The sequence below is a fragment of the Bison bison genome, unplaced genomic scaffold (genome assembly GCF_000754665.1).
Source record: "Bison bison bison isolate TAMUID 2011002044 unplaced genomic scaffold, Bison_UMD1.0 scf7180017864325, whole genome shotgun sequence".
NCBI lineage: Eukaryota > Metazoa > Chordata > Mammalia > Artiodactyla > Bovidae > Bison > Bison bison.
Genome location: NW_011494897.1, coordinates 6,406,635 through 6,426,759, shown reverse-complemented (window position 1 = coordinate 6,426,759; position 20,125 = coordinate 6,406,635). Strand labels below are relative to the sequence as shown.

Below are 20,125 nucleotides of genomic sequence, written 5' to 3'. Positions count from 1 at the left end.
CTCACCCAAGAACATTTCTTCTCGTGGAGATTCCCAGGAACATCCAGCATTCACTGTGATGACTAGAGCTATGTCAAGGCTCAATTTTGGATTAACCTGATTCCATGTGAAAATTGAGATATTCAAAAACTGGTATCCCAAGGGATCATGGAATCACTTTAGATACACCAAATGTGCATTTAAATTATGGTTTGTGTCACAAAATTTGATTGTGAAATATTTCAGGAGCTCACAAGCTAGGGCCCCCTTTCCCTGATAGTATCATCCATCATGATCTCAGCAGTGTCCATCCCTCTTAGTCAAGTCAATTTCTTGCCTCTCTGAGAGCAGCCATTGGCACTGTCCATTTCTTGCATTGAGGCTTTGACGTATGAGTTCAGTTGATATCTCATATGAACCAGACATCAAAAAATCCAAACTAGGGCGCTCTTGCATTTGCAAATACCAGTGAAATAACTTAGAACTTTCCATTCTGACTACTTGCTACAAAGCTTATTTGCATTCTTAATTCTCTATTTAATGTGTAATTCTACACCAGAGATTAAGCTCCTCTCCCTAGTATCAGAGTGATCAGATTCATTACAAGATACTTCCTGAATGAGTCACTAATTTGGCAGGCTCTCTTTCCAAATGTATTAACATTAAAAACATTAATAAGATAATCCAAGGAAAGACCCTTGCTTTTGATTTTTGTATCACTGTATTAACAAATATTTTTCTGCCTTGGAGTTTGGTGTTGTATTAGACCAAAGCCTCTTTTATCCTACATTTTCAATCAGAAGCTTCTCTAGAACAAAATGTGTCATCAGGTAGCAGCAAAGTCTGATGCTTAAATGATCCACAACAAAGATATACATCTCAGGGAAGAAGGAAACTGGATAGAACTGCTGGGAATGAAACAGAAGTAGTGATTTCTCAGTCAAAGTACCTTGGAATAATATCTGGGATTCCAAGGGATTTTTCTTTCCTTTAAATACTGGTGTCTAGACAGCTGATGCATATAATGCTTTGGCTATAATATTATATCTGTAAGAATAAAAAAGAGAAGAAGAAATAGTTGTTGATGTGCCATTTTTTGCAAGAATTTAGGCTCCTTGGAATTTGAAAAATGAAAATAAAATGAATTCTCACACCTACTCTCACAGGTCTGACGCTTGGTGGCCAGAGGTCAGGTGGTAGTGGGGGAAATACAGCCCAGAGTATCATACATAACATTAGAGGCTTCTGAAGCTGCTCTGAGGACACAATAGCCATCCCAGTTTTCATCCTGTTTCAGTTAAAGATACCCACTACTGTATCAGTTCAGTTCAGTTGCTCAGTTGTGTCCAACTCTTTGTGACCTTATGGACTACAGCATGCCATGCTTCCCTGTCCATCACAACTACCAGAGTTTGCTCAAACTAATGTCCACTGAGTCAGTGATGCCATCCAGCCATCTCATCCTCTGTTGTCCCCTTCTCCTCCCGCCTTCAATCTTTCCCAGCATCAGGGTCTTTTCCAATGAGTCAGTTTTTCCCATCAGGTGGCCAAAGTATTGGAGCTTCAGCTTTAGCATCAGTCCTTCCAATAAAAAATCAGGATTGATTTCCTTTAGGATTGACCTCCTTGCAGTCCAAGGGACTCTCAAGAGTCTTCTCCAACACCACAGTTCAAAAGCATCAATTCTTCGGCACTCAGTTTTCTTTATGGTCCAACTCTCACATCCAAACATGACTACTGGAAAAACCATAGCTTTGACTAGATGGACCTTTGTTGGCAAAGTAATATGTCTGCTTTTTAATATGCTTTCTAGGTTGGTCATGGCTTTCCTTCCAAGAAGCAAACATCTTTTAATTTCATGGTGGAAGTCACCATCTGCAGTGATTTTGGAGCCCAAGAAAATAGTCTATCACTGTTTCCATTGTTTCCCCATCTATTTGCCATGAAGTGATGGGACCGGATGCCACCATCTTTGTTTTTCTGAATGCTGAGTTTTAAGCCAGCTTTTACACTCTCCTCTTTCACTTCCATCAAGTGGTTCTTTAGTTTCTCTTCACTTTCTGCCATAAGGGTGATGTCATCTGCATATATGCTGCTACTGCTACTGCTAAGTCGCTTCAGTTGTGTCCGACTCTGTGCGACCCCATGGACTGCAGCCTACCAGGCTCTTCCATCCATAGGATTTTCCAGGCAAGAGTACTGGAGTGGGGTGCCATTGCCTTCTCCCTGCATATATGAGGTTACTGATATTTCTCCCGGTAATCTTGATTCCAGTTTATGATTCATTCAGCCTGGAATTTCTCATGATGTACTCTGCATATTAGTTAAATAAGCAAGGTGACAATATACAGCCTTGATGAACTACATTCCCAATTTGGAACCAGTCAATTGTTCCATGGTCAAAGGCTTCAGTATAGTCAGTGAAGCAGATGTTTTTCTGGAATTCTCTTGCTTTTTCTATGATCTGACAGATGTTGGCAATTTGATCTCTGGTTCCTCTGCCTTTTCTAAATCCAGCTTAAACATCTGGAAATTCTCAGTTCATGTACTGTTGAAGTCTAGCTTGGAGAATTTTGAGCTTTACTTTGCTAGCATGTGAGATGAATGCAATTGTGCAAAGTTTGAACATTCTTTGGCACTGCCTTTCTTTGGGATTGCAATGAAAACTGACCTTACGCAGTCCTTTGGCCACTGCTGAATTTTCCAAATTTGATGGCATATTGTGTGCAGCACTTTCACAGCATCATCTTTAGGATCTGAAATGGCTCAGCTGGAATTCCATCACCTCCATTAGCTTTGTTTATAGTGACCACTACTATATATAAAATAGATAATCAACAAGGACCTACTGTATAGCACACAGAATTCTACTGAATACTTTGTAATAACATATAAGGAAAAGGAATCTGAAAAAGAATGGATATATGTATATATACATGTGTGTGTGTGTGTATGAATCAGTTTGCTGTATACTTGAAAGCAATACAACCTTGTAAATCAACTATACTCTAATATAATTAAAAAAGAAGTTTACTGCCAATAAATTCAAACTGCCAGAGACCAGGGCACAAAAGCCATGTAGTAACCTCAGAGCATGCTTAGAAGGATGCTGAGCATGGGTCAATTTTCATCATCCTGAAATTCTTGATGATTTTTGAACAAAGGAGCCCCGCACTTTCATTTTGCGTTGGGCTTTGCAGATTGTGTCACCCATCCTGAGCTTTAGCTGTGTGTGACTGTGATTTTTATATCCAACCAATATGGAATCTAGTTCAGATACTACTGGGTTGCCCAAAATTTTTGTTTGGATTTTTCTGTAAGCTACAATGGAAAAACTGGAATGAAATTTTTGGCCAACCCAAGAGTTTACTACTCAATATTTATTCATTCAACAAGGATTTTCAAAACACTTAATGTCTTTTAGGTACTGTGATAGGTCACAGTACAGGTAACACAATGGCAAAAGGAAGCTGCTGCCTCTGTTCTTAAAAAAAAACTTTAACTCCTTGTTGAGGAGTAGAGACAAGTAAAAGGATATTCAATGAAGCATAATACATACCATGAGAGTCAAGTGTAGGATACTATGGGAGCACATGATGGAGTTACCTAAATGTAAAATCTTCATGTAAAAAATGTCCACGTTTTGGAATATGGCTGGTCAAACTATGTTTTCTTTGTTTCAAAAGTGATATGGACTATATCTGTTTCAGTACATTAGCAGTACCCTTTCTGCTACAATTAGCCCTGGTAGGATTTATGCTGTTTTATCACAGAAGGTTTTTACAAGTTTCTAATAGTATGAGAAAGGAAGACAGATTATTCTTTCCTTGTTAACTTAAGGCTGCTAACTGTTCCCTTTCAATGAAATGAAATGATGAGCAACTTTCAATGGATTATTTGGAAAACATTTCCCCCAGAGTTAAGAGACACATAAGCCCTTATCATGTCTGCTGCTAAACAGGACATGATTAATTCATTTTGTTCTCAGTGTCCCTAATCATTTCGTTAATCCTTTCCCCCTCTCCTCTACCCTGATGCCCACATTAGGAGGTCCACGTTTCAAGTGTGGCAACCCAAAGTGAAATAATGCCATTGCTGACATCCCGTTTGTTCCGAGCAGGATGGTGGGCATGTCTAGTAATAAATGATATGAAAAGGTCTTTTATTGACAAGCTGCCACGCGCTGTTTGCATTAGCGAATCTGAGAAGATGATGACTACCCTTGGTCCCCATGGTACTGGGCTCAGTGCGATAGCAGAAAGTGCCTTGGTTTACTTAGAGCAGTGATAACACCTCTAAATAATTAACTGAGGACTTCCTGTCTTCAATTACTTAATGCTTTTTTTTTTTTTTTAACATCTTGAGAGGATTATAAGCAATTTATGGATTTCACATGATGAGTGCATTTGCCTCTATTCCCACAAAGCATTTACAGGATCATGTTTCTAAAGCTTTGAGGTAATTAAAAATAAGCATGGAGACAATGGGGCTGGTGCTAGGTGCCCTCTTTCCCTTCTGTCATTTCTAGGGACCTAGATTCTCAGGCTCCTGGATGACTAGAGCTACAGCTTCATCAGTGTTTGTGACTCAGGGAATGCCGCGGTTTTGGAAATGATGAGAAAAATCAAAACCTTTATCTCTGGGGGGGTTCGGGCAGCTCTTCAATCAAATGTTTGAGATTGAATGTGAAATAAATTTGATTATTTTAGTTCATTTCATAAACTCAATAGAACAGTCATTCCCATCATAAGATAGTTCCCTACTGAATTAGATCAGTCAACTAACCATGGAACTGAATTTTCCCTGGCAGATAAAATGTGTGATCACTACACAGGTCTCAGGTTTCAGATTTTCTAATGCCAAGCACCACACCTGTCCCATAGGAACGACATATGTGAGGGTATACTTAGTAAGGTTTTTTTGAATAAAGGTATATTTACTCATTTAACAAAGAAATCTGTTTAGGACTATATTGTCCAAGTGAAGTACCTTCTAAATCTGTCTAAAATAATACAGAGGGATGGATGAAATGAGTTCTAACAGATTTTTTTTCCCTTTTATAATCTTTTTTTTTCTTTTTTTTTTTTAATTTTATTTTGTTTTTAAACTTTACATAATTGTATTAGTTTTGCCAAATATCAAAATGAATCCACCACAGGTATACATGTGTTCCCCATCCTGAACCCTCCTCCCTCCTCCCTCCCCATACCATCCCTCTGGGTCGTCCCAGTGCACTAGCCCCAAGCATCCAGTATCGTGCATCGAACCTGGACTGGCAACTCGTTTCTTACATGATATTTTACATGTTTCAATGTCATTCTCCCAAACCTTCCCACCCTCTCCCTCTCCCACAGAGTCCATAAGACTGTTCTATACATCAGTGTCTCTTTTGCTGTCTCGTACACAGGGTTATTGTTACCATCTTTCTAAATTCCATATATATGCGTTAGTATACTGTATTTATGTTTTTCCTTCTGGCTTACTTCACTCTGTATAATAGGCTCCAGTTTCATCCACCTCATTAGGACTGATTCAAATGTATTCTTTTTAATGGCTGAGTAATACTCCATTGTGTATATGTACCACTGCTTTCTTATCCATTCATCTGCTGATGGACATCTAGGTTGCTTCCATGTCCTGGCTATTATAAACAGTGTTGCGATGAACATTGGGGTACACGTGTCTCTTTCCCTTCTGGTTTCCTCAGTGTGTATGCCCAGCAGTGGGATTGCTGGATCATAAGGCAGTTCTATTTCCAGTTTTTTAAGGAACCTCCACACTGTTCTCCATAGTGGCTGTACTAGTTTGCATTCCCACCAACAGTGTAAGAGGGTTCCCTTTTCTCCACACCCTCTCCAGCATTTATTATTTGTAGACTTTTGGATCGCAGCCATTCTGACTGGTGTGAAATGGTACCTCATAGTGGTCTTGATTTGCATTTCTCTGATAATGAGTGATGTTGAGCATCTTTTCATGTGTTTGTTAGCCATCTGTATGTCTTCTTTGGAGAAATGTCTATTTAGTTCTTTGGCCCATTTTTTGATTGGGTCGTCACTTTCTAACACCATACACAAAAATAAACTCAAAATGGATTAAAGATCTAAACATAAGACCAGAAACTATAAAACTCCTAGAGGAAAACATAGGCAAAACACTCTCTGACATACATCACAGCAGGATCCTCTATGACCCACCTCCCAGAATATTGGAAATAAAATCAAAAATAAACAAATGGGACCTAATTTAACCTTAAAAGCTTCTGCACATCAAAGGAAACTATTAGCAAGGTGAAAAGACAGCCTTCAGAATGGGAGAAAATAATAGCAAATGAAGCAACTGACAAACAACTAATCTCAAAAATATACAAGCAACTCCTACAGCTCAACTCCAGAAAAATAAACGACCCAGTCAAAAAATGGGCCTTTTATAATCTTAAAAGAACTAAAATTAGGTGGAAAACCTTTAAAATGTTTATCCCAATAAAAGAAGAACTTTGGCATTAAGTTATGCATATGAAATCTTCTCTGACGTGAAAAAGGTCATAAAAAATGATAATAGAAGAACTGGTGGAGTGAAAGTATTTAAACAAAAATCTTTGCAATTATTTTATAATTAAGGAGGTTATCAATTCTGTTGATTTGAACAATACAATTGAATTTGGTCTGCTGGCATGTAACCGTTGGTTCTAAAAATGGAAACCACTACAGTTGGCAATAGTTTGAAGCCTATGCTGATTGAGTAGACAGATTCTGTAGGAAGAGAATTCTTTATCCTTGTATCCCAGTTTATGGTGAAACTTTTATCACTACAAAGTCTTCATGGACCTTAACTTTGCTTTCAAAACTCTATAAATTAACATTCCACGGCCTTTCTAAGTCATTCTTTTGATTTCTTCTACCCCATTCGGTACAGAGTTCTGTTGGAGCAGCTCCATACAAGCTAGTCCTTAACTCGTCACTAGTATCGGGAGCTTCTCAAGAGCAGCAGTCTAATTTTGGAGCACATACTAAACTATCTAGAACACAACAAGCAGGTTACATGTCTTTTGTTTTTTTGAATGAACTGGTATTCTGATTTCCTCATAGATGGAAGCAGCAAATGCCTTGGGCACCCCGAGCAGGCCAGTTTTCACCTTCATCTTTCCAATGTGGATATTAACACATTATTGACCAGAGATGTACTAACGCTACAGGCATTAGTTTCTGCAAAAATTCCCTGGTCAGTCATGTGTTTAAAACATCCCTCACTTACAAGGCTGTGACGAGAATCACAGGAGTCAAAATGCAGCGGTTCTTTATAAGTCGCCAAATACATGTAATTTTTATCATGGAAAATAACATCATTTTAACTACTGGTGATGATTTTCATTTATACTGAAATAAGGAACAAATTTGATCATCTAAATGGATGAGGGCTTTCCCATCCCCATTATCATCGGCTTAGCTCAGGATCTTCAGATCAGGATTGCAATGTGCTAGTCCGCAAATATTTTATTAAGCACCTTCCGTAGGCTTATGGCACTTTTGGAAAACAGTGGACATCTGTCAGTGAGTGCTTGCTGTGTGTCAGGGAACTGTCCAGTTGAGAGTAAATCACGATGAATTTATTTTTTCCACCTGTATAGCACAGCCTGCATCTTCTCTAGGGAAAAATCAGGCTTGCTTTTCCAGGCCTTCCTGCACTTCTGTGTGTTTCATCATCCCTGGTATCAATGTACCCTGCTAAGTAAAGAGTCGGACACGACTGAGTGACTGAACTGAACTGAACTGAAGTATAGGGTCCAATGGAAGGCAGGCATTCATTCACTCAGGAAGACTGAGGCAGGGGTGGGTGTGGTTGGGTGGGGTCGGTGCTGGGTGGGAAGGGTTGGGGGGAGTTGGGAGGTTCTGACAACAGGGAAAGAGTGAAAGTTTGTAAACTCTTGCTTGTGTTCTCAGAAACTAAACAAATTTACACAGCTGTCTGGGATGATTCAATAGTCTAAATGATGAGCTAAGTTACTAATTATCTTGAAGCATTCTATTCTGTACAATGGGGGTAATAATTCTCTCTGCCCCATAGGTTTGTGATGAGGATCAAATTAAGCAGTAAATGCCAAGGCTTAGGACATTATTTAACACATTAAATTCACTTATTCTCAAACATTTATTTAGCACCTACTGCTGTGTCATGGACTGTTCTGGGTGCTCAAGATATGGGATTGAAGTAGGTAGAAATACTTCCAAAGGAGCAGGACAAAAAAGGCAAATAAAAAGCAAACACTGTCAGGCAATGAAAGGTCTGTAGTGAAAATAAAACAAGGTGATGTGATGGTGTATTAGCAAAGCTGACCTAGACTGGGTAAATCAGAAATTGCTTTTATTCAGGACTGACATTCAGACTAAAACATGTTAATTATTATTATAATCACTGCTAGTAATTTCTGACACTATACTATAATACTGTACTATTATTATATTATTAAAGCTAATTATAATACGTTATATAAGCAACAAAATAATACAATTACTATTAATTAATGTTAATAATAACAACAAATTGTCACAACCAGTCAACTGTTAACTATTCTGTGTATTAATTACCCACACAGTAGATAAATGTTAGCCTCTGGTTGATTTTTCTCCTTCCTTCAAGTACATTCCTGGCTCTCCTAGTCCCATTAACTACCAGTATATCCTTGGGGAATGAAAATGCATCTTACTGTTAGTCTGGGGAAAGAAAAAAAAAAAACACCTTAATACTGATGCAAAAACCCTACACATAATGCATATCAAAGCCAAATATAAATTATTTCTGAAGTTATCTGCTGTTGTGGCTTATTGCTGCCAGTGTGGGCTCTTCTATTAGCATGGATAAGTGGGACCTGACCATATGTCAAGAGAACACGTCCTCTCGAAGTGACCTCATATATCAAACACACACCCCTGGGAGGCTTTGCCCCCCTAACCACAGTGACAGACTCTTTCGGTAGGTTTTCCTCTTTTTTTTTTACCTGTGACCGTATGCTGCCTCCTGTCAGTGGTGTCAGTGTAGATGAGACCTTTCCCGACCTGCCTGAGCTGGTACTCTTTAATGACGCCATTTGGCTTCGGAGGGACATGCCAACTCACATGCAGAGCCTCTGCACTGGGGGCCGTGACTCTAGGCGGAGGGATATTCTGCGGGATTCCTTGGGTGGTAGCTGCAACGACCTGAAAACACAGGAATTAAACAGCAATTTCTTGGAATAGTACACTAGGTATTCTGATCAATGAGAATGTCACTTTTGTTTTAAAATGTTGTTGTCTTAGCTTGGCATATCATTAGCTAGGCTTGGAGAAGCAGTCCCTCTTTTTAAAATTCTTTCTCTACCATCCTATTCAAACAATGAAATCTGACCTTGAATGTATTCCGTAAGTCTTCGACTACCATTTATCACAACGGTTCAACAACAGTTTTGATGGCAGAGTGCAGTCCTCAGTTTAAACAAGTAAAATCTGGCTGGCAGACTGTCTTACTAGAGAACTCTTGATAACTCTCTTCCATATGGCCCATCGGTGTCTTTGCATTTTAACAGCCTGATTTTGTACATTTTAAGCACCAGTAAATTTGGAGCAAAACCCACATCTGAACTTGCTTGCATATAATATACTTTGAACAGTGTAAATGGGCAGTCTTTTTGCTACTCCTTCTATGATACCCAGGATGACTTTATAGTGTCTGCACCAATGTTCTGAAAGAGAACCAAGTGAGAAGAAAAAAAGGATAAATCAACCAGTGATTTGCTCAACATTATCAAAATATATTTGGGTGGAAAAAATGGCTGCCTTTGTTTTTTTCACAGAATTAAGTCTGATTTCGCTTTTTCACGGATTGTTTTGGCATCTGGTAGGAAGGAGATGTTCAGAATGGTTCTAGGACCCTTTGGACCGTAATTTTTGATTGGGCCAATCAGCTGCCATCTGTCTAGATGGCGGGTGCAACTGACGGGTCTGAACGAATGTTGTATTTGGATGGTTCTTCAACAGTGTTCAAAGATGCTGAGCTTCTCAAGTGTAAACCATATGAAAACTGCGTTTCCTCTGACTAGTTTGGCATCAGTGAAATGGCTCTTTCCTTATTTTTCTCCCAAATTGTTTGACTGCTTTTTCCTTTTTTCATTTAGTAGCTCCCTCAACGTGGCTGGTCATCTATGGTTTTTGGTTTTTGTCCCTTTGTCTATTCTTAAATGACCACATTCAAACTCATTGCTTCAACTTCCTCCATAGATCTTTCCAACAAATTTCAGTCACTTCTTAATCCAGCTTCTGACTATAGACACTTTCACTTAAAGTACCAAATTATATTGCTTCAACAGTATGTGACCAAGAACTTCCAGATGTACAACCTGGATTTAGAAAAGGCACAGGAACCAGAGATCAAATTGCCAACATCTGTTGGATCATAGAAAAAGCAAGAAAATTCCAGAAAAACATCCGCTTCATTAACTACGCTAAAGCCTTTGACTGTTTGGATCACAGCAAACTGTGGAAAAATTTTCAAGAGATGGGAATATCAGACCACCTTACTTGCCTCCTGAGAAACCTGTATGCAGGTCAAGAAGGAAAAGTTAGAACCAGACATGGAACAATGGACTGGTTCAAAATTGGGAAAGGGCTACATCAAGGCTGTGTATTGTCATCCTACTTATTTAATTTCTATGCAGAGTACATATGACATGTCGGGCTGGATGAATCACAAGCTGGGATCAAAATTGCTGGGAGAAATATCAATAAGCTCAGATATGCCGATGACATCACCCTAATGGTAGAAAGTGAAGAGGAACGAAAGAACCTCTTAATGAAGGTGAAGAGGAGAGTGAAAAAGCTGGCTTAAAACTCAACATTCAGAAAATGAAGATCATGGCACCTGGTCCCATCACTTCATGGCAAATAGATGGGGAAACAATGGAAACAGTTACAGACTTTATTTTCTTGGGCTCCAATATCACTGCAGATGGTGATTGCAGTCATGATATTAAAAGATGTTTGCTCTTTGGAAGAAAAGCTATGAACAACCTAGACAGCATATTAAAAAGCGGAGACATCACTTTGCTGACAAAGGTGCATATAGTCAAAGCTATGGTTTATCCAGTAGTCATGTATGGATGTGACAATTAGAGTGAGAAGAATTGATGCTTTTGAACTGTGGTGTTGAAAAAGACTCTTGAGAATCCTTTCGACTCCAAGGTGATCAAACCAGTCACATCAGTTGTAGATATTCATTGGAAGACCTGATGATGAAGCTGAAGCTCCGAATTTTTGGCCACCTAATGAAAAGAGCTGATTTATTGGAAAAGACCCTGGTGCTTGGAAGGATTGAAGGCAGGAGAAGTGAGGGACAGAGGATTAGATGGTTGGATGGCATCATTGGCTCAGTGGATATGAGTTGAACAAACTCTGGGAGATAGTGAAGGACAGGGAAGCCTGGTGTGCTGCTGTCTATCGGGTCGCAAAGAGTCGGACGTGACTGAGGACTGAACAACAACTATCTGCTATCTTCTCCTCCTCTTAAATATAGTTTTGAAAGCTTTAAAAATGTTAATCGTTCTTTACTTTTAACTTTTCTTCTTTAAAAAAAAAAAAAACTGAATTGTGTTAGTTTCAGGCATACACCAAAGTGACTCAGTTATATACATATATGTATGTGTGTGCGTATTCTTATTCAGATTCTTTCCCTTATAGATTATTATGAAATATTGAGCATAGCTCCCTATGCTATACAGTAGGTCCTTGTTTATTTTATATATAGTAGTGTGTATATGTTAATCCCAAATTCCTAATTTATCCTTTCTCCCCACTTTCCCCTTTGGTAATCATAAACTTGTTTTCTCAGTCTGTGAAACTATTTTTATCTTGTAAATATGTCCTTTCTTACAAAGAAAAGACTTTGTATCCATTCCTTTAGATTACACATACAAGTGGTATCATATGTTATTTGTCTTTCTCTGGCTTATTCACTTAGTATGATAATCTCTTGGTCTGTTGATGTTGCTGCAAATGGCATTATTTAATTATCTTTTATGGCTGAGTAATATTCATATATATATATATATATATACACACTATGAATATATATTTTTGTTTTTGATTTGCCTGCAATATGGCACCATGACCTACAAATTGGTCAAGCCAGATACCTTGAAAATACCTATGATACTTCAGGTTAATTCCCCTACATACAGTTGACTACTGATTCTTGTCAAGGCTGTTGGAGGAGCCTTGGAACTATTTCATTTCCCTATGTCAGACTCCTTTGCCCTTTTGTCTGTTTTACAAGAAATGGCAATTTTTGTTCATATGATATTTACATAGAATTTCTGTTTTTAAACTGAGAAATGGTTTGGGAATTATTATGAATTTATGGAAGACCAACTAAAAAGTCGTTGGTGAAGGAGAAGGGGATTAAGAGGATAATATTGGTTCAAGTTTTTTTCTTTTTGTGAAGGAAACATTGATATTTGAATAAATCTCTTTTTCAGTAATCTATCCTTTCTGATGGAAGTGTTGGTACTCAGTTGAGATGTCATATGGACACCCTAATTTATTGGGGTGGACACTGTTTTCTGTCACTGAAAATGTTACTCATAACCTGGACCTTCCTACAGTCTTGACACTGGGCAATTTTGTCCAGAGTTTAGGCAAACTCCTCTTACCTTGCTGCTAGTAGCACAGCCAGCAACTGTGCAAGCTTTCAGCTGGTATGAATATTCCATAAAGGGCTGAATTCCTTCCGTATCAGAGAAGCTCAGTGATGTTCCTCGAAAACATTCAATTCCATTTCGGAGAAGAATGTAGGCAATAATAGGACCTAAAAGAGACAGACAAATGCCTGAATTTGAGTGTGGGATTCTTTGAACTATTTGCAAACAAATTAGATGGCTTAGAGTTCTTAAAGCTCAACATTCAGAAAACTAAGATCATGGCATCTGGTCCCATCACTTCATGGGAAATAGCTGGGGAAACAGTAGAAACAGTGTCAGACTTTATTTTTGGGGGCTCCAAAATCACTGCAGATGGTGATTGCAGCCATGAAATTAAAAGACGCTTAATCCTGGGAAGGAAAGTTATGACCAATCTAGATAGCATATTGAAAAGCAGAGACATTGCTTTGCCAACAAAGGTCCGTCTAGTCAAGGCGGACCGGTTTTTCCAGGGGTCATGTACGGATGTGAAAGTTGGACCGTGAAGAAAGCTGAGTGCCGAAGAATTGATGCTTTTGAACTGTGGTGTTGGATAAGACTCTTGAGAGTCCCTTGGACTACAAGGAGATCCAACCAGTCCATTCTAAAGAAGATCAGTCCTGGGTGTTCTTTGGAAGGACTGATGCTAAAGCTGAAACTCCAATATTTTGGCCACCTCGTGCAAAGAGTTGACTCATTGGAAAAGACTCTGATACTGGGAGGGATTGGAGGCAGGAGGAGAAGGGGACAACAGAGGATGAGATGGCTGGATGGCATCACTGACTTGATGGACATGAGTTTGGGTGAACTCCGGGAGTTGGTGATGGACAGGGAGGCCTGGTGTGCTGCAATTCATGGGGTCGCAAAGAGTCAGACATGACTGAGGGACTGAACTGAACTGAGAGTTCTGAAGAAATGGGATAATATAGCATTATTTAATTTTAATTTGCTATTACATTGCTATGTTGAAGCAGTTCTTAATTACACTCACTCTTATGGAGGAGATAGATTCTTGACATGAATAATCAGAGTCAATTGTTTATTTCCCCTCAACTATTAAACATTTACTTTCAATACTATTTTGCCCTCTCATAACATGCTTTGCTTATTTGAAAGCAGCTTGGGGTCACACAGAGTTGGACACGACTGAAGCAACTTAACAGCAGCAGCAGCAGCAGATATATGCTGGGATTCAAAGAAAATAATAATTTTGGGCTAAAAATTTGTGAGGGCTAATTCACAAATGAATGATTCAGTTCAGTTCAGTCGCTCAGTCATGTCCAACTCTTTGCAACCCCATGAATCACAGCACTCCAGGCTTCCCTGTCCATCACCAACTCCCAGAGTTCACCCAAACTCATGTGCATCGAGTCAGTGATGCCATCCAGCCATCTCATCCTCTGTCATCCCCTTCTCCTCCTGCCCCCAATCTCTCCCAGCATCAGGGTCTTTTCCAATGAGTCAACTCTTCGCATGAGGTGGCCAAAGTATTAGAGTTTCAGCCTCAGCATCAGTCCTTCCAGTGAACACCCAGGACTGGTCTCCTTTCGGATGGACTGGTTGGATCTCCTTGCAGTCCAAGGGACTCTCAAGAGTCTTTGCCAGAACCACAGTTCAAAAGCATCAGTTCTTCGGCGCTCAGCTTTCTTCACAGTCCAACTCTCACATCCATACATGACCACTGGAAAAACCATAGCCTTGACTAGATGGACCTTTGTTGGGAAAGTAATATCTCTGCTTTTTAATATGCTGTCTAGGTTGGTCATAACTTTCCTTCCAAGGAGTAAGCATCTTTTAATTTCATGGCTGCAATCACCATCTACCGTGATTTTGGAGCCCCAAAATATAAAGTCTGACACTGTTTCCACTGTTTCCCCACAAAACTGAAGTTCCCTTTTTAGTGGTTAGATGTGTGCCAATTAAATGCATCTCACTAATTTCAGTTCCCTTATGGATTTAATGGGATTATGTTATTTTAATTTTAAAAATAGTTTAATACCATTTGATTGTATAGGTTTCTTCCAGCTTAAGACTATTACATCATCAAGATGATCCATTTTTGTCCACCTGGGGGGACTCACTCCTTCAGGCACATCTTCTTTTGTTCTGGCTCTAACTGCCTTGCTGAATCCTCGCTCATAGCGATTCCATGCAGAAATCCTATATTCATACATCATGTAGGGCTCCAGATTCACATCTGGAAATACAGAAAATCAGACAGTGAAGTTTTTTCAAAAAATTAAAAAACTTTTTTTACCATCCTATTGAACATGAATGTCAAAACCTTTAAAGAGTTAAAAATAAATGCCTAATGTTCTAATCCCAGTGTATGTAAATAAAAACTTGAATGTCTTTATTTTCTGAATCATAAAAAATATTGTGTTTATTACAATATTTAGAAATATGAAAGACACAGAGATATGAAATTGCATAGAATGGAATTCACCTTTCTGAATAGAGAACTATGGATACATTAGAAAACAGATTGAAAAATAAAAGCATTCGACTAATGTACATTAGATGTTAATGCTTCCCAAGTTCATGATCTCTTCTGCATGAGGCAGGTTTGGCAACATTCTTTTATAATTTTATTATTATAAGCTTTACCAATTATTACATTGTCAATATTACTTTATTAAATTACTATATGAATTATAATGTAGTTATGAGATACAGGAATTGAAACTTAGCACATCATGATACCATTTTAGTGAATAAAAATGAATTCACACTCCATTATACATACTGTATATCAGAGAAGGCAATGGCAATCCACTCCAGTACTCTTGCCTGGAAAATCTCATGGATGGAGGAGCCTGGTAGGCTACAGTCCATGGGGTCGCTAAGAGTCGGACATGACTGAGCGACTTCACTTTCACTTTTCACTTTCCTTCACTGGAGAAGGAAATGGCAACCCACTCCATTATTCTTGCATGGAGAATCCCAGGGATGGGGAAGCCTGGTGGGCTGCCATCTATGGGGTCGCACAGAGTCAGACACATCTATACTGCACTACATGTTCTTCCTTCCATCTTCCACCAAGCCAGAAAACAAAAATCAAACCAACCAATCTAATTAAAACAACAAAGCCAACTTGCTAAGATTTTTGGTCTGGCTAAAGTTTTAGATAATCATCCATGTGATTCAATGGTGTCTCAAAAGGTGTCTGAAGCATCTTAGTTCAGTTTTGAGTTTTAATAACTTTGGAAGGACAAATGCTACAAATTTACGAAAAACATTCCTTGAAAATTTAATTATTTAAATCTGCTTTCCACTTAATTCATTCTGTGAATTTTGAATATGTACATGTGTACTTTGTGTGGCAGTTTCTGATAACTCTTGCTTAGACAGGAGGGTCAGAAGAGGTCCTCCTTGGCTGCTGGGCCACCTGCCATATCTCCACTGGATGCAGGTTAATTCTCAGCTCCATCCACTTGGGTTATTTTATCACATTATCTTTACATGCATCTCCTTACAATAAACCCTACTCTGCCTCTTTTATAGAATTAGTATGAAAATAAAATTCAGTAAGTTATGTTGTAGAACTTCATAAAATATAAATTGCTATAAAAATGTATTTCTGTCTTCATTTTTCTCAGCGTAACTGCTGCTTTGTACCTGTGATGACCACCACTGAGTTCCCAGATCTCCCTTCTGTCCAGAGACCTCTTGGCCAGAGTCTACATTTCTCAGTTGCCTTTGCAACTTGGTGTAGTCACATGACTTATCAACAATGGAAGGAGCGTGGGAAGTGACATAGGCAATTTGTGCATCACTTTCTAAAGAGGAAATCATTTGCATTCTTATCTCCTTCTGATGGGCTAGAACGAGGGTGTTGTGGTAACTCAGGCTGTACCACTTGGAAGCATGATGAGGAATGTAGATCCTGAATGACCCTGTGGGAGTGAGCTTCCCAGAATGTCCACTGACCCACAGATGGTAACTCGAGTTTTGAATATCTTGTTATAGTAGATTAAACTACTCATTACAAGTACCTGTTATTCTGTACATTTCAAGCCCACGTTTCTATTTCTATCTATGGCATCTCTCCACACTTCATTCCTGATCTTTCTTCCACTGTATTTCATTCTCCTTTGACTCTCTCATGTCTTATCCTTGTTTCTGTATTTTCCCGTGAGGGCTGGTTTTTCAAAGACATTCCCAGCCCATAAAAGCATTTTTTTTTTGGTTTACACATAAGAAATCATTTGTTGAAATTTTACCTTTCCTCAATCATCTCTCTCATTTCTTAGAGCTCTTTGTTCTTTGCCAGAATTTTTAACTCTCCTTCATTCATCTTTAACTTGCAAACTCAAAATCATTTTATACATTACATGGTGCTAATATTCTGATAATTGAGGGTGTTGGGTATTAGGGGGTATATGTTTGTTCAATATTTACTTGTTAACTGCTGAAATGTCCCATACATATTTGTCTTCATTATTTTTTTAGCTGACAGAACAATCCTTCCAAAAATGTGTATATAACTGTGTCATTCCATTGCTTAAAAAGTTTTACTATCCACTCGTTGTTGCATAAAGGTGAACTCTTTAGTGTGGCCTCAGAGGACTTCATTATATGACCTCCGCTCTCTGGCCTCTTCTCCATGACTTTCTCTGCCTTATACATGCTACATCCATATTGAGATACTGTTGTTTTTCAGACATGCTCAGCTTCCTCTTGCTTCCTGTACTTTGCATGTGATTCTCTCTCTGCCTGGTTCACCTCCCCTTTTCTCCTCAGGCATAATATCCTTCTTGAAGTCTTTCCTCCTTCCTCGCCTCTCCAATCTATGTTAGGTGTCTTTGTCATACTCTTCAAAATTATCCTATGCTAACCTCTATCATAGAACTTACCTGCACATCATTTCTCATATTAGAAGTAATTACATATTTGTTTCTCCATCTCTTCCTATTAGCTTCAAATCCCTGATGGAAATTCCTATTTGTTTTAAAGGTCCTGGTATGAAGGACTTCCCTGGTAGCTCAGATGGTAAAGAATCTGCCTATCCTGGTATACTGACTGGTTATTAGTAAGGATTTAATAAACTTTTTTGATAAATAAAGGATTGTATCAACAAATGAATTTTGGTCAGCACTGGTGGTAGGTTTAAATTGTCAATCTCTTAAAAAAACTGACTTTTTTAGTCTAAACTGGTCTCAGTGGGATTTGAGCATCATTTGAGTGCTGAAATTTTTTCATGAAGAAGAAAATTTTGTCATTTTTCATTTTCAATTTACACTGTTTTCCAGTAGGCAAAATGATCTTAAATATGGTCATTAAAAGCTCTCACAGTATTATATCAGTAGTTGGAAACAATTCTCTTCTGGAGAGGGCTATCGCAAATACGTCACAAAAATCCTTCAAACTCTTGACCCTGCTTAAAACAGGCAGATAAAAGCAGAGAATCGTCTTAGAAGGAAACAAAGTAAGTTTTAAATGGGGGTTCATAAATTAAATCTATAACAAGGGCTGGGAGGAGATTAGTGGTCCAACTGTCTTCTATCCTGAGGCTTTTCCCAATTAAAGGCATTACAATAAATATTTTTTATTTGCTTACAGTGTGATAAATCTAAAAGGTAAACAGGTCTGTTCTTTTCGTGGGAGAGATGAGACAAGTGTCCAGCTGCCTATGAGGCATGGTAGGGGTGGTGAATGGCTTGACCATGTGTCACAGGAGCACAGAAGGGAGAGGGGGCTGGACTTGGGAAGTCTTCACTGCAGACGTGAGTTCTGACCTTGTCCTTGAGTGTGACAATTAAGAAACACATTTCAGGTGTAACGAACAGCTTGAAGGAGGTTGGGAGCACCCAGAAAGGAGCGCTACACTGTGTGGAGTCCTCTGATGTCTTCTGCTCCTAACAATGATATGATATGAACCTCACTTTTCCCATAAGTTACTTTTATTTACAGATCGGACCTTTGGTTTCCTCATCTGTTAAATGATCATACTTACCTGATTGCTTTGAGGGTAAGTTAGGTAAGGTTTAAAAATGCCTAGCACAAAGTGGTGGTGATGGGGCGGGGGAAGGGAGGAATGGGTTGGGATTTTGGGGATGGCAGATGCAAACTATTATATATAGAGGAGATAAACAACAAAGTCCTACTGTAGAGGACAGGGAGCTATATTCAATATCCTGTGATTAACCATAATGGAAAAGAATTTTAAAGTACACACACACACATAACCAAATCACTTTGCTGTACAGCAGAAATTAACACACATTGTAAATCACCTATACCTTAAAAAATGCACAACACCGGGACTAAATAATACTCAGTAAACTTTATTTCCCTCCCTAATCTACTCCCTCTCCTCCCAGTATCCTGCCTTATTATTTTCCTTCTCAAGATTTGCCATTAGCACCTACCAGTGGCTGGGGAAGGCAATGGAGTCATGATGGAATGGAGTGGAATTTGTTTATTTGATTTTAGCTTGCTTGAATTATGTCACTTACATGTATTCTATTTCACTCTAAATAGATGTGTGTACACACATATACACACACAGTTGCACACACACATTTAATTTTCGAAAAACAGAACCTTAAGTAGGGCCTTAAGTAAATGGTTGAATAAAAAAAAAGTGAATAGATGGCAGAACTATTTTGGAGATAATCCTAAAATTCACAGCATTTTTCTCTACACTCAGCTTAGCCTGAGAATCACTATTTTGGACTACTGCTTTAAGGCCAAGATGGGGCTTAGAAATTACTATTTTCCATAACCATGAAGGTTCTTACTCCCAAGATGGTGGCCGTCTTGGGGAACACCCCCAAAAAGACTAAGGGAGAGCACAGTCTCTGGACCCAGGCTAAAGAGGAAAGGGAATACTGATTTCACTGAGCAGTCTGTCTCCTCCTTGGAATGATGCTGTCAGGTCTTAATGAACAAGCATGTTTCTGCCTCTTTTCTGCTTGCAAGAGTAACATTAACAACATTCATTCATGGCATTTGTTGAAAGCCTGCATTCAAACTTTTGAGAAAATTAGGCTCATTTAAAATTAACTGTGTATACCATAAAATGTCACAAAACTAATTTATCCCTCTGTTCTTTATTCTCTATGGGCTTACTTTAAAATAACATACATTCCTATTGAAAGTTAGACTTAAAAGTTGTTTTAACTGCTAACTTTGAACAATTCCAGATTGTACCTTTAATCACCTGGTAACTAGCTGGCTCCTAAGTATGCTGAAATTAGTTGATACGAGGTGAAGGAAAGAGATGAGGTCAGAGGGAAATAAATCTGCATTTTCAACAGCCTGTCACTCTCCTTTCTAAGCCATAGGCAGGTGGCTCCCTCTCTGTTACCTGTGAAAGAGAGTGTGTTTACACTTCCCGTATGAACAGTCTCTTCAGCAGATGAACATATTTCTTCCATTGATTCCTTCCTGACGGAACTGTGAGATCCTCTCATCACCGTACAAACGTGGCTGGTAAAAGTG

The 20,125-nt window shown here is 38.8% G+C and overlaps 1 protein-coding gene across 1 annotated transcript in view; it reads right to left on the bottom strand.

The window, feature by feature from the left end:
• Positions 1-20,125, bottom strand: part of USH2A (Usher syndrome 2A (autosomal recessive, mild)) — a 939,168-nt gene that overhangs the window by 196,918 nt on the left and 722,125 nt on the right. The window contains exons 53-56 of the mRNA XM_010853294.1: positions 19,992-20,122; positions 14,679-14,876; positions 12,653-12,807; positions 8,972-9,170 (exon numbers count right to left, since the gene is read on the bottom strand). Of these exons, the coding sequence (XP_010851596.1) occupies positions 8,972-9,170; positions 12,653-12,807; positions 14,679-14,876; positions 19,992-20,122 (683 nt within the window). The remainder of the gene's footprint in view (positions 1-8,971; positions 9,171-12,652; positions 12,808-14,678; positions 14,877-19,991; positions 20,123-20,125) is intronic.